General features: G+C 38.9%; 1 protein-coding gene across 2 annotated transcripts in view; it reads left to right on the top strand.

Annotated features, from left to right (window-relative positions):
• The first annotated feature begins 5079 nt into the window (after nucleotides 1-5079).
• The window catches only part of RIN3 (Ras and Rab interactor 3), an 87844-nt gene continuing 79961 nt past the window's right edge, over nucleotides 5080-12962 (top strand). Inside the window, exon 1 of one of the 2 annotated variants that reach the window (XM_088145225.1) lies at nucleotides 5080-5333. In XM_088145225.1, the coding sequence (XP_088001351.1) occupies nucleotides 5299-5333 (35 nt within the window). In that variant the 5' untranslated portion in view covers nucleotides 5080-5298. The remainder of the gene's footprint in view (nucleotides 5334-12962) is intronic. The other variant, XM_088145227.1, reaches the window with a different exon arrangement.

Below are 12962 nucleotides of genomic sequence, written 5' to 3'. Positions count from 1 at the left end.
CTGGCTCTGCAAAGTAAAAGAGAAGGTTAAGTTAACCTATAACCTTTGACATTTCCATGTGTAGATTGCTTTGCAAATGATTGTTTAAAACAATCAAAACTTTTAATCATTGCTTTTAAATAGGCCATTTTTATATCGAGTAAAATACATTTTAACAGGAAAACTAAAACTAACATAAGTTTAATATTTTTATTTTTAAAACAAAAGACTGTCTTTAAAAGACTTTGGGAAGCAACCAAAAATAAGGTCATATCTACTGAACCTACTGGGAATAGCTTTCCAGAAGCAAAATAGCACCACTGAAAAGACTCTTGTTATTCCCTGAAAAGGCTGGAAGCAGCTTAACTTGATGGTCTAATAAAGGCTAAATAAAACTTCCTGCAGCAACAGCAACAACACAGGACTCTACAATCCAAGCTTCCATGTCAAGTGTTGCTTCCTGGGGTGCAGCAGCATGTAAATATGTGCACAGTCCAGAAACTGATGAGATAGAGGAGCATTTCTTTGAAGAGCCCCGCCCTGCTGTGAATGCAGGGAGCAATTTAAAGATAAGGAATAAAGACTCTTAGGCCATATCATAAAGGTAACCAAGTAAGAAGTACAATACCATTTATGGATCATCTTCAGACTAATTTTGTGGGACTGGGGAGTGGAAAAGCTGATGTGGTGAAGGTACCATAATAATATTTTAAAGCCAAAGCCAAGAATATATTCCTAAGAGGTAGCTCCATATTATGTGAAGGAGTACTTTTGTCTGGCTTGATTTGCTTCCAATTCCATCTCTTTGGGCAGTACAGTGGTACCTCGGGTCACGAACGCTTCTGTTCACGACCAATTCGGGTCACGAACAGCATCGTTCGCAAAATTTTGCTTCCATCCACGAACGCTGGATCAGGTGACGAACAGGATCCGTGGCCATTTTCCCTTCCGTGACACGTGGTCGTGGCTTCCTGTAGGGAGGGGGACTCTCCCTCCAAGGAATAACCGCCTCCCCACCCACCTTCCTGTCCTCCACGCAAGAAGTCGCGTCGAGCAAGGTTAGCTTTCTCTCTCTTTGTACTGTATTTTGTTTCATATTTTTGTAGTTTTTAAAAAAAAAATACATATGGTTCAGAACGGATTAACCGTAATTACATTGAACCTTATGGGAAAATTTGATTCGGGACGCGACCAAAATCGGGTCGCGACCAAATTCGGAGGGGTCAGAACAGATTAACCATATTTACACTGAACCTTATGGGAAAATTTGATTCGGGTCGCGACCAATTCGGGTCGCGACCAGAGTTGCAGAACGAATTAAGTTCGTGAACTGAGGTACCACTGTATGCTTTTTCTTTCTTATATGTAATTGTTTAAAGCTCCCTCATTTCTTCCCCATTACAGGTAGTCCTCGCCAACTGCCTCATTCAGTGGTTGTTCGAAGTTACAATGGTGCTGAAAAAATAACTTTGCGACCAATGCCCACATTTATGACCTTCACAGTATCCCTCAGTCATGTGATCGCCATTACAGTCAGTACACGTTGACCTGTGCCTGACCTCTGATTTTTCTGCTTTTCCTCCCTTGCAGAGCAGAGAGATTGGAGAGCAATGGGAATCCACAGGGCTGTTTGCGTAGTGCGTTCGTGGCGGCTGGTACCAGCGCATTGCTTTGATGTGTATTTGCCATTGTGTGCCTGCTTACTCTCTTGTAATCCCTTCCGCTCCAATGAATGTAAATACAAATATTAATTCCCTTCTTGTTAATTATCCCATTGCTGAGGTCAGCATTCCAAAGGGCGGGGGAGTGGAGAAAAGGAAGGAAGCAGAGCGGTGGTCACCTGATTTCCCACTTAGTGACTGCTTTACTTAGTGATGGAGTTGTTGGTCCCAATTGTGGTCACTAAATGGGGACTACCTGTATTTATTTATTTACTTATTTTTTATGATCCAGATACTGTAGCCTTCTCTGGTATAAAAAAGGCTCTAAAGCATTGATTGTTTTTGAACTGCATTGTTGTGTTAGATGAGGTGCTTTCTAGATGTTTTGGGATATAGTTCTCATTGACCCCAATCAGGATAGCCAAAGGCCAATTATGATCAGAGTTGTAATCCAACAATACAGTATTAATTTTTCCTGGTTTTATGGATAATGTTAAACCAATATTTCTTTTTAAACCATGTTATGCTGAACAAGTTGCTGTAGCCCAGATCATCAATAACATTAAAACACTTAAAGGAAAAATGGCCATCATATTAAACCAAAAACAAACAAATCACACTATAGTTTAACACCATTTGCAGAATAGACCATTAAATTGTTTTTCTCAATATTTCTTGGGACTCTGAATTAAAATCTGAGAATCTCTAGGTGGATACTGTACAGAGTCAGGTGGCCTCATTAAAGTGCACTCCTTCAGTCCTTAAAATGGCAGAATAGTATGCCGGCATAAAGTTTGCTACTCTGACTAGAGGTAGAATTGAGTAGGCAACATGATGCCTCTGCCCCATCCCAATAATAAAAACAGGAAAGGTGATGGACATGTGACACACTCACACTCCATTGGTAGGAATATTGAAAAACCTGTAACCCCCAATGTTGACAGAACCAGGAATAGCTGGCAAAATCTGCTTCTCTTTCCTGGTTTAAAATGGCTTCTGTACAGCACTGCACTCAAGACAGCATTAATCCTATTTTTAAATGGGTCCAGCATTCTAGGGCAGTGTTTCTCAACCTTAGCAACTTTAAGATATGTGGATTTCAACTCCCAGAATTCCCCAGCCAGTTGAGTGATAAACCCAAGTAAGAAAGTGCCAGTCTGGCAGATGCTTCTGCCAAAGACTATTGTCCAGTATCTCCTTCAGCCCAAGTCAAAATGGTCATGTTGGGCACGTCCCAGTGACTAGCCTAAAATGGGCAACGGATCCTGCCCTCAATTGCAGTAATAACCACAATGATGAAGTGTGCTGCATTGTATCCAAGGCAAAAATTGTGTCACAAGAAGAGGGAAACATTTCTCTGGACAACTGAAAACAGGAATGACTAGAGATGATAATCTTCCTCAGCTGGGGGTGAGATGAAGAATCCCCTAATTTGTGTCACCAAAGTATAGTGAAATAACTGGAAAAAACTGGCTTGATCAAGTCTTCTATGAAATTTGTTCTGTGAGTATTAACTGTGAAAAGAAGTAGACCTGGCTTGCCAATCATGGGCATATGGGTCTCTACATGTGGTTCAACTGTACAGTGCTCTGAATCATTTAGTGGAAGGTTAAACTGCGAGTTTACGTGCTCTTGTGAGTCTTTCAGAATGAGGATGCCGTTACAGGTTACAATGAGTAGGCGACAGGGAAAGACATGGCACAATCTGTGATTTATTTTATTCCTTTGCCAGTTGTTTTCAGGTTGTACTTGACACAGCTGTCCTTGGTTGACCTGTTCTTAGCTAACATGGAAAGTGATACATTGGTGAAAGTCACCGTCTGCCTAATTTTCTCACAGAAGGTCAACTGCAGGTAGGTACTGACTCAGGCAGTTCTCTCCAAAGTAACCAATTTGACCAGTTTAATAGTTTTTTGTAAAGCCCTGTTGGGATCATGAAGTAATATTCATCTCAAACTATGACTCTGTTTATACAGCATGCTAACTCTTGGTAATACTGGTTTACCGAGTTCGCATAGCACACACCTGAATTTACTCAGTACACTCAGCAATAAACTAAAATTCCAAGTTTCATACTTTGATCAGTGACAAAATGTTGAATTTGGCTAATGAAAAAGCTCATCTGAGTGGGATTGAAGGCTATTATAAAAGTAATTAGGTAAGAAGAAAGATCTACCACAGAGGCTGTATTTTTAATAATAAGGAGCTTTGCTCCTATCACTCTATAGTGGTGTTTCTCAACCTTGGCCACTTTAAGATGTGTGGACTTCAACTCCCAGAATTCCCCAGCTAGTCACACATCTTAAAGTGGCCAAGGTTGAGAAACACTGCTCTACAGGTTCAGGCCAAGGACTTATGTTTAATCTTTAGGGTGGCTCTTCAGGCCTTGACATGATCAAAAATTGGATTGGTAGGCCACAGTAATTCAAGTCTGAGAATAATTCTTGGAATTATTATTCCAAGAAATATATTTATTAACTAGGATTAGAGTGGGCCAAAGAACTATCTCAAGAGACCAATTTTAGCCAGTACTTTAGTTGGCAGGATCTCCATACAAGCCTTTATGGAGGCAAGGCTCAGGCTGAATTTCAACTAAAGAAAAGCACCTGGAACACAGTGAGAACCTGGTAGCATAACTCATAAGACTGTGTTGCTTTCCCTTTTGTGTGAGTTGGAGGATGAGATATTGGAACTGGCAGTGGTTCAGGACAGGAACAGGTGAATACTGTTCTTGCTCTCTTCTACCACTCTGTTGAACTGACTGATGTTTTTGGAGTTTCAAGGCTAGTGGCCATGAAGATGATCACACTTGGCTTCGAAAAGCTTTGTAGGGATGGGCAGGGGCAAGTCCCTTTGGCACATGAGAGTGGCTCATCCTTCTTTGTTATCCAGGCTGTGTAATGCTTTTAGAGCAATGTTCATATACTCCAAAGAAAAGTGTTAATTGGGTGCATATCAGGGTTTCCAGGATATTTTTATGCCACATCATTGGAAAAGTGGTGTCCCAGTGTTAAGTACTCCATTCTCACAGGTCCTGTGTAAACAGTGTGAAGGCTTCCAGGCTCCATCTGGTTCCAGTTACATTCTTGTACACATGACTCAGGAATGTACAGATGGACACTGCTCTGCTGTACAAAACCCTTTACAGGACTTACTGTACCTAGTCAGAGCCTCTCCTCCATAATGTACCTGCAGGACAGATGAACTCATGGATTCCTCTGACTTGAAAGAAAAAGCAGGTACAGAGCTGATGACTAACCGTCACAGGCCTTTTCCATCTAACCATCAGAGCTAAAGTTCATGTCTAAAAATGGACTTGTTAAAAAAAAGTAGAGGAAAAAAACAAATCACCCTTGACCACCAAGGACTGCCTCTTCCTGACGGCCCCTGTTCACATAAATACAGGAAGTAGAAAAGGAAGAAAAGATCATGCTCATTTCAGAGCGTCTAGTAGCCATTTGAAACGACGGTGAGGAAAAGCTCCACTTTCTGTTGTGTTGAATCCATCATCTGCTCCTCTTCTCCTTTTTTTTAAATCGGGGAGGGGGGCTGCTCGAGGGGGCGTGGAAGTTTTTGACAGGAAATGCCAAGGTATAACTTTCTCCACAAAAAAGACTTAAAAGGATTCTGAAAGGAGAAGTTTCAGATTCTGGCTGGGATGATGAAAACATCGATGGGAAACCAGGGAAGCGGGTGAGTCCTGAAACTTTAGCAGCTATACTTTCTCCCCAAAGGAAAGGTGTTTCGCTTTCCCCTCCCCACCCCACCCCACTCCACTCCTCCCTGCATCAGGCTCCCTGTTGGAGAATTTGTATCGCTTGTATTATCCGCTGGCTGGTTTTATGTAGAGGCGCCAGAAGTGCAGCCTCCAAGATGACAATTTACAGCTTTTCTTCAGTGAATGCTAATAAATGACGATTTAACACAATTGCAGTTGGGGGGGGAGAGGTGGAGAATTACAATGGAGAGGAAAGGAAGGCATCGGGAGGTGAAGAAGTTGATTTCATACCATCATGGTAGATATCTGGAATTAAAGCAAAACATACTAATGAATCCAGAGGAAAAAAAGGCTTTATTTTTCCCACCATATCACCAGAAGTGCCTGACAAATGGCAAAACTGGCAAAGGTTAGGAATGATACTTTTGTTTTTAACTTGATGTCCGTCTGTGGCTTTAGCCCAAAATCTGCTTGTTGTCCAAGTGAAAATTTCCCATTGTTTTGGCTCCATGCTACCGGAAAAATCTTTCTGCATCTCAGGCTGCTATTACTTGGGCAAAAAAAAAGGGGGGGGGGCATTACTAAAAATATGTTCCATGTAGCCTAACACTGAGCATGCAGACTTTAAGACAGTGAACAAAAAGCACATATCCCACTGTTATGGTCCAGGGTGAAGACAGATAAAACTATGACAGAGTTTTGTCTTTGGAAGCAAATACATAGTTTCAGTTAATGTGATAAACTTTGGAGAAACCAGGGATGTTATGTTTTTGGAGAGATTCAATTTAAATGGGGAAATGAAGCTCAGAGTCACATATCAGCTAACCCTAATAAAGGTACTAATCCCCAGCACGTTGTGTTTTTTTGGCAATTGCTTTTAAATGTTTGAGAGTCTTTTTAGTAAGCTGACCGTATATACAAATAAATAAAACAGGATGGGCAAAACCAAGGGCTTGTGCAATTGTATGAATACTTTTCAGCGTGAACTGGAAAACTAGATTCAATTAAAAATAAAGAACATAGTATGATTGTTCTAAAATTCACATATCACTTTTGCCTCCAATGCCCTTTGGGGTTAGTGTATCAATACTGGTTGCTGTTTTGGGGGTTTTTTCAAGGAGCTGATCCTTGTTGTTGTTTTTTTCAGGGAGATTATCCGACTGGTAGACAAGGTCTTTGTAATGCAACTTGCTTTTTGTGCTTATTGGGATATCCCCAGCGGAAAGGGCTTTTCTATAACATTGACCAAGAAACAAAGGACATTCAGTCTGAATATTAAAAGGAGCTTCCTGATAGTAAAAGCTATTAGGGCCAAATAGTTATGGATTTCCCCTTTGTAGGTTTTTAAACAGAAACTAGATAACCATTTGTCAGGTATGGCTTAGTAGGTTCTTGCACTGAGTTGGACTTAGATGCACGATAGATTTCTTTCCACTCATAACTTTCTGTGATTCTATGAAATGCCAATTCTGGCAAGCCAACAGTACTAGAAGCCACTATCTGCATCTCAGATAGCTAATGCTTTGGGCATGTTTAGCACATTGGGAGCATATTGTAGGCAGTCATGACTGAGTGGACTTCAGAGAGTTTTGTCAATGTTGGGCATGGCCAATCACAAAAGATCCCTTTGTCAGAAAGCAAACTGAGGGTTCCCCACTATCCATGCTGACCTCCAAGGATGCCCCTTAGCATTGAATGCATACTTTTTTTTCCTCAGCAGGTGGGTTCATTTGGAAACAAAACACATTTTTATTTCCTAATAATGCCTGAAATATCTTTCAGCTTGCCATTCATTTTCTTAATTAAAAGATTACTTTTAAAAGATGAAGATCATTGGAGTCAGGAAGTCTAACAGATGCCAAGTGAGAAGTTAGTGAACATATTGCTGGTCATGATCACTGCATTGGCTATTCCTTCTCTACCTGTCTATTCCAAGAGAGAAATCCAGAGATTTCAATACACTGAAGAAAAACAATCTCACAAAATTAGCTTATAGACAACATGGCATTACACGTTTTCTCCCCATATTGCCTTATGCACCAGCTAGCTAATTGCCATTGACCTTCCTAGCAAATGCAATGTTGCTTATGTTCTTCAAACATCCTGCATAGCAGCTTGGGAAAAGTAAGGAGGACTTGCTGGTAGAAGAACTGAGCTGCAAGTGAGCAGATCACAGCCTCCCTTGAATCCAGAAGGCAGATTTCCAACTTCACAGAGATGTGTTTACAGTAAGTTGAAGTCTGGAATCCACATGGCAACTGGATTCTATGAAGGAATCAAATCCACAAGCAGCTCAAGAAACTATAGCTTTGGTGAGCAAAACTGGACTGATAAAAAGAAGAAAAAGTACAAAAGCAAAATAAACCCCAAATGCTCTGGTAGAGAAACTCACCATCTCAAAGTTCCTTAGTAATTAAAGCCATAACATTGTTATGTGATTTTAAGCTCATGAATTTAGATCAGACTGTAGAATGACTGCAGTGAAGTAAAGTACAGTTGGAAAGTATTTATATACATGATTTGCTAGGAAGGACAGGAAGCTCAGAAATATTAGGGTTCATTATATGGGGGAAAGAGAGAGCTTTGGATTTCTACACTTAATTTTGTCAATACATTTGACAGTGAAAACTCAAATGTAATCTTGTTTTCTAGTAAGAACAATCCTGAGAAGATGACATCACTGTTTACAAGCTCAATTAACTTTGTAGAACAGCATAGTGGGCCAGCCACTACAAGGATCTCTTATCGGTTTTACACACCCCAGGATGCTATTTCCTATGCAAAAGATATCCAGATAGCATAACAAAGTGCATGAGAGGCAGACCTGAACTGACCGAGAAGGATTGGAAACAAATGCATATCTGAAATACCTCAATGGCTGTCCTCAGTTACATCCGGCAATTCAAAACACTATTTGTATAATAAGCAGAGTTAGTGAGGACACAATTTGATAGGGAGCAGGCAAAATGACATAACTCTCAAGATGGAATTGCAAAACATGAACTACACACACACACACACACACACACACACACTATATATATATATATATATATATATATATATATATAATGTTATGATATATATTGTGTATATAATTGTTTTTCTACTTTGTACAGAATCAGCGTAGCAATATAAGTGACTCAAGTCATACTGTCCTTTTTGTTACAACAAAAGAATAATATTTAGGCCATGTGCAGCATTTTCTAAGCAGATTTTTCCCCCAGAAGTAAGCCCTCATTGGGAATTGTTCTTTAATAAGTATGTTTTATCAGCTGTGATATAAATTGCAATCTGGTGGCAAGGTTCAGTCCATATGAACATTTTGTCCTATCATCAGGACATCTGACTCAGAAGCACACAACCTATTCTCCAGCCGGTCCTTCTGATGCAATTTTCACTCAGTATTCATTTTTTCTCCAGACTGCCTTTCTGACACTTTTTCTCCATTCTGCCTTTGGGGGCGGGTGTTGGTGGTTCCATTGTGGGATTATAGCTCTCCCAGTGGTGGGTGTGTTTGGAACTCCAGCTGCACTGAGCCAAGGGTCTCCACAAAAAAATGGTACCCATGGCACTGTGCAATCCCACCCCTTTTTTCTAACAGTTCTGCCTTGACTTTTGTGGCCCTCCCCCGCCCCCAGGATGCCCATGTGCTGGGCAGTTTTATCTCCTCTTGAGGACAGTAGTAGGATGATGGAAAGAGAAGGAAATAAGAAGTCCATGCACAGCACAATTAGAGCCAGCAAAGAGTTCCTGCAAACAGTTGCTGCAAAGTATGCAAAACACAATTATGTTTTAATTTAAATTTTTGCTTCTGCACACATCTGCATATTTTCAGGAAAGAATGAATTAAGCACACACACCCCACACACGCTATAGCTGCAGCTTAAAATGTCTTTTTAGGATGTGCCCTTTCTTCTCCCTTTATACTATGCATTGGTATGTGACTTATTTATTTATTGAATATAAACATTTCTCTCATACCATTCTAATATGTATATATCACAATGGGCAACTAATAGTGATTAAAAGCAGTGCAAATCTGAACCTTTTAAAAGAGAAAACAAAGTCACAGTTGAACTACAATTACAGGAATTAACTAGTAAGAGTGATACAACAAAAGGAGGCAGGGGATATCATCTTTAGATATTAATTCTGTTGCCTAGGGAGTGAATGCCTTTCTAAAGAAGATTTTGACTTAATGGTGGAACACCAACAGAGACACTGCCTCCAGAGGTGGAGAATTAGGTCCTTTCTCTCTACTACAATGAGTACCTAGAGAAGGGCCTCTCCATCAATAGTTAGGGGGTAAGGCCAGTATAGGGGACAGAGTCCCTAAAGAATCCTGACCCCTTGTTTTATTTTAAACTGAATAGAAACTATATTACATGTACCTATTTAGTGACAGTTGACTTTTGAAGAAATACCACTACTGTGGTGCCTCCCACATGAAAGGAGATTCAGCATAGATCCTGCCAGATTTGGTCAATGATTGAGGAAAACATTAGGTGATCTTATCATGTGCCAAATTTGGGGCAGCCTTTGGGTACAGTAGTCTTCCACAACCTGGAGCCCTCCAGATGTGTAGACGTTGAATGAGTAGTTTGGCACCTCTGGAAGTTGAATGAGTAGTTTGGCCCTTGTCAGTTTTCCAAATCTGACCATAAATGATAATGAGATCACTTTATACATTGGGATAAATGATAGTAGCCCTTGCTGTGTTCTCTAAAACCACTTCTCACCTCTCCCCTTTAAGAGAGCAGAAGACGGGAAGATAAAGCCTCTGATTGGTAGCTATTCCTCCTCATACTTTTTATGTGAAGGCTATTGAGTGGTTAGGGAAATAAACTTTGCACTTGTCTAAGGGACACTTCAATATATTTTGTGTTATGCTTTAATCTTATCCATAACTCTAAACTACAAAAACCAGGAAATAAATTTAACTCAAGGCAGTACAAGAATGGAAAAATGAATACAGTGGGCAGTATTATTGCATCTATAGAAATGTGTGTACTTCTTCAAGTCAAAAATGTCTCCAGATGTTCTTTTTTCAGGACCTTGGAGACAATATTTTGGAACCATAATCTATTCACACATATTTCTTTCTGTTCCATGCTCACCTTTGTCCGAGCAGAGTTCAGATATGAGTCTTTTTATTTAAAATTACCATGCCAGACTTTAGTTTTCCAATAATGCACCTTGCAAAGTAATAGGTTGTGTCAACTTTTCAGGCATGTTGATTGCTGGATCCCATCCTAATCAAGAGCTAATACAAACATAGGCAATTTTCTATTGTTCAGGAAGTACAATTTAAATCATCCAAACTGATATCACTATCATTATTGCAGCATCTGAATGCTATTTTTTGTCAGATCCCCTACCTGCAACTCTTCTCCATGGTGACTTTCATAAATAAACTCCCATGAGTCAAATGCTCAGGAAGCCCCAAATGAAAAACTCAGTAGTGTGAAATCTGTAGGAAGCTCTTTGAATTCTCTACCGATTTTCATCTCCGTTGGCATTATGTGAACCATGTTTTACAGATAGAAAAGCTATTTCCATTAGCAGCAGTAGCAGCAGTGACAGACTACTACAGGCATTCTCAGTTGCTTCCTTGATTACCAGCAGTAGGAACTGTCAGTTTAGATGCCTCTGTGTCTGATTTGATGTTGTCGTTCACGTAGTCCAAAATAGTAACACCCACAATTGTGGACTTTCTAGGGCAGACATGGAATTACTGGGAGTTGTACATCAGCAGCATTCAGAATACTACAGTGTCCTTCCCTTTGATTAAATGTGGCCATCCAAAGTGTTTCAGAAATATTTGGGAGAGATGCATATAACTCAGCCCCCACCTCCAAAATATTTGCATGGGGGTGGAAAGACTGCTTTGCAATCTAAGTGAAAAGGGAAGAAAATTATGTTAAGTATTTCTGGTCAGACATATCCCAAATAGCTCTTTGTGATGTTCTGATCTAGGTAATTGTTTCAAGACCCATAGCCTAGCTTTCCAACTTTTCAAGACTTCTAACTTTTGAAGTCTTCCACTATTTTACATAAAATCTGCAATCTTGTACACCATTATCTGTGAGAAAGTCCTTCTGAAATCAGTGGGGCTACTTCTGAATAGACATGTATAGGATAACTATTTAAATTCACATTCCATGTTTTAGGAAATGTACCAGATACAGTGTTAATGTTGGCATTAACATTAATGTTGGCAGAGGCACAAATTATGATTTGTTTTTTAGGTTGTAATATAATAGTAAGTGGAAAGGAGCCTATATGTTAGCAAATCAAAAGTTTTGTATCCATTTCCAATCTTTTCCCCCAAATCAGTTAATTCAGAAACAAGACTAGATTCAAGAATTCTGCCAAGTATATTTGATCTGTGTTTTGCACACTCATGTGGAAACTGTAGAGAACTGAGCTTTCTGGGCTTGTTAATTCTAGACTGAGGCACTGAAAAGAATCCGTGAGTTACTATGTAGAAATAACTATTTATCTTCCAGTGGATGGATCAATCTACTCCCTATCCATTTGCGCATCATATGCATACATTCTCAGCTCTGTTCTATTTCTGCATCAATCCCTGATTTTTAAAAAATGAATGAACATTTACATTTTTCTTGATGCACACGCATATGCATTTCTGTATGCTTTTTACCCTCAAATATACAATTTTAGTTTTTCACTTGTAATTTGTATCCGTCAAATTGTGTTATATTAGGGAAATCATTTTAACAGTGGCATACAGATAGATAGATGATAGATAATGATAGATAGAGAGAGATAGAGATAGAGAGAGAATAATATGAGAAATGGATGAATGTGGCTATAAATGTTGTCCAGTTTTTTTCTCTAAATTCACAAATTGAATAGAGTATAGTGAACTTAATGCTAGGACAAAGAATCTGCCTGAAACAGAAGGCAAAATATTGGCCCATCCTTAAGTAACTTTTTGAAACTTTGCTCTGTGCACTAAAAACATTAATGTCAAAAGCAGTATAATATTAGGTAATTGACGTTTTCTGTGTTTCACAAAAATAATGTTAAGATCCATTATCCATTAAAATTATTTTGGTAATATCTATTAAAGATGTTTTAACTAGCTAGTTGGATGGATGGACAGGTAGATAGATAGATAGATAGATAGATAGATAGATAGATAGATAGATAGATAGATAGATAGATAGATAGATAGGCACATACATACATACATGCAGTATCGATGAGTAAATATTCCATTGTTTATTTCTAACTTTTTTAAAATACCAAAATGTATGAATTTCTTAATTAATGAGATGAAATTGAATTAAAAAACTGAATTGCAAGAGACAAAAATTATGCAGATTATTATCCTATTTATTTTATTTCTATACCACTGTCTCCTAGAGAAGCCAAGAGCAGTTTATAATAAAACAATAAAAACAGTCTTAAATAAAACATCACAATGGAAACAAAATCTATGAAATAGTAAATACAGACATTAAAACAGGTGAGTTTTTTAAAGTAATGTAACAGGCAATCTAAACAATTGATCATGGAATAAATTGTGTTTTACAAACACCTGCATAAATAGATATAAATAGGTCAGTATATTT

The sequence above is a fragment of the Python bivittatus genome, unplaced genomic scaffold (assembly GCF_059951505.1).
Source record: "Python bivittatus isolate LINGU-HERP-01145 unplaced genomic scaffold, Pbiv_v1 ctg000480_np1212, whole genome shotgun sequence".
Taxonomy (NCBI): domain Eukaryota; kingdom Metazoa; phylum Chordata; class Lepidosauria; order Squamata; family Pythonidae; genus Python; species Python bivittatus.
This window is presented reverse-complemented; position numbering and strand designations above follow the sequence as displayed.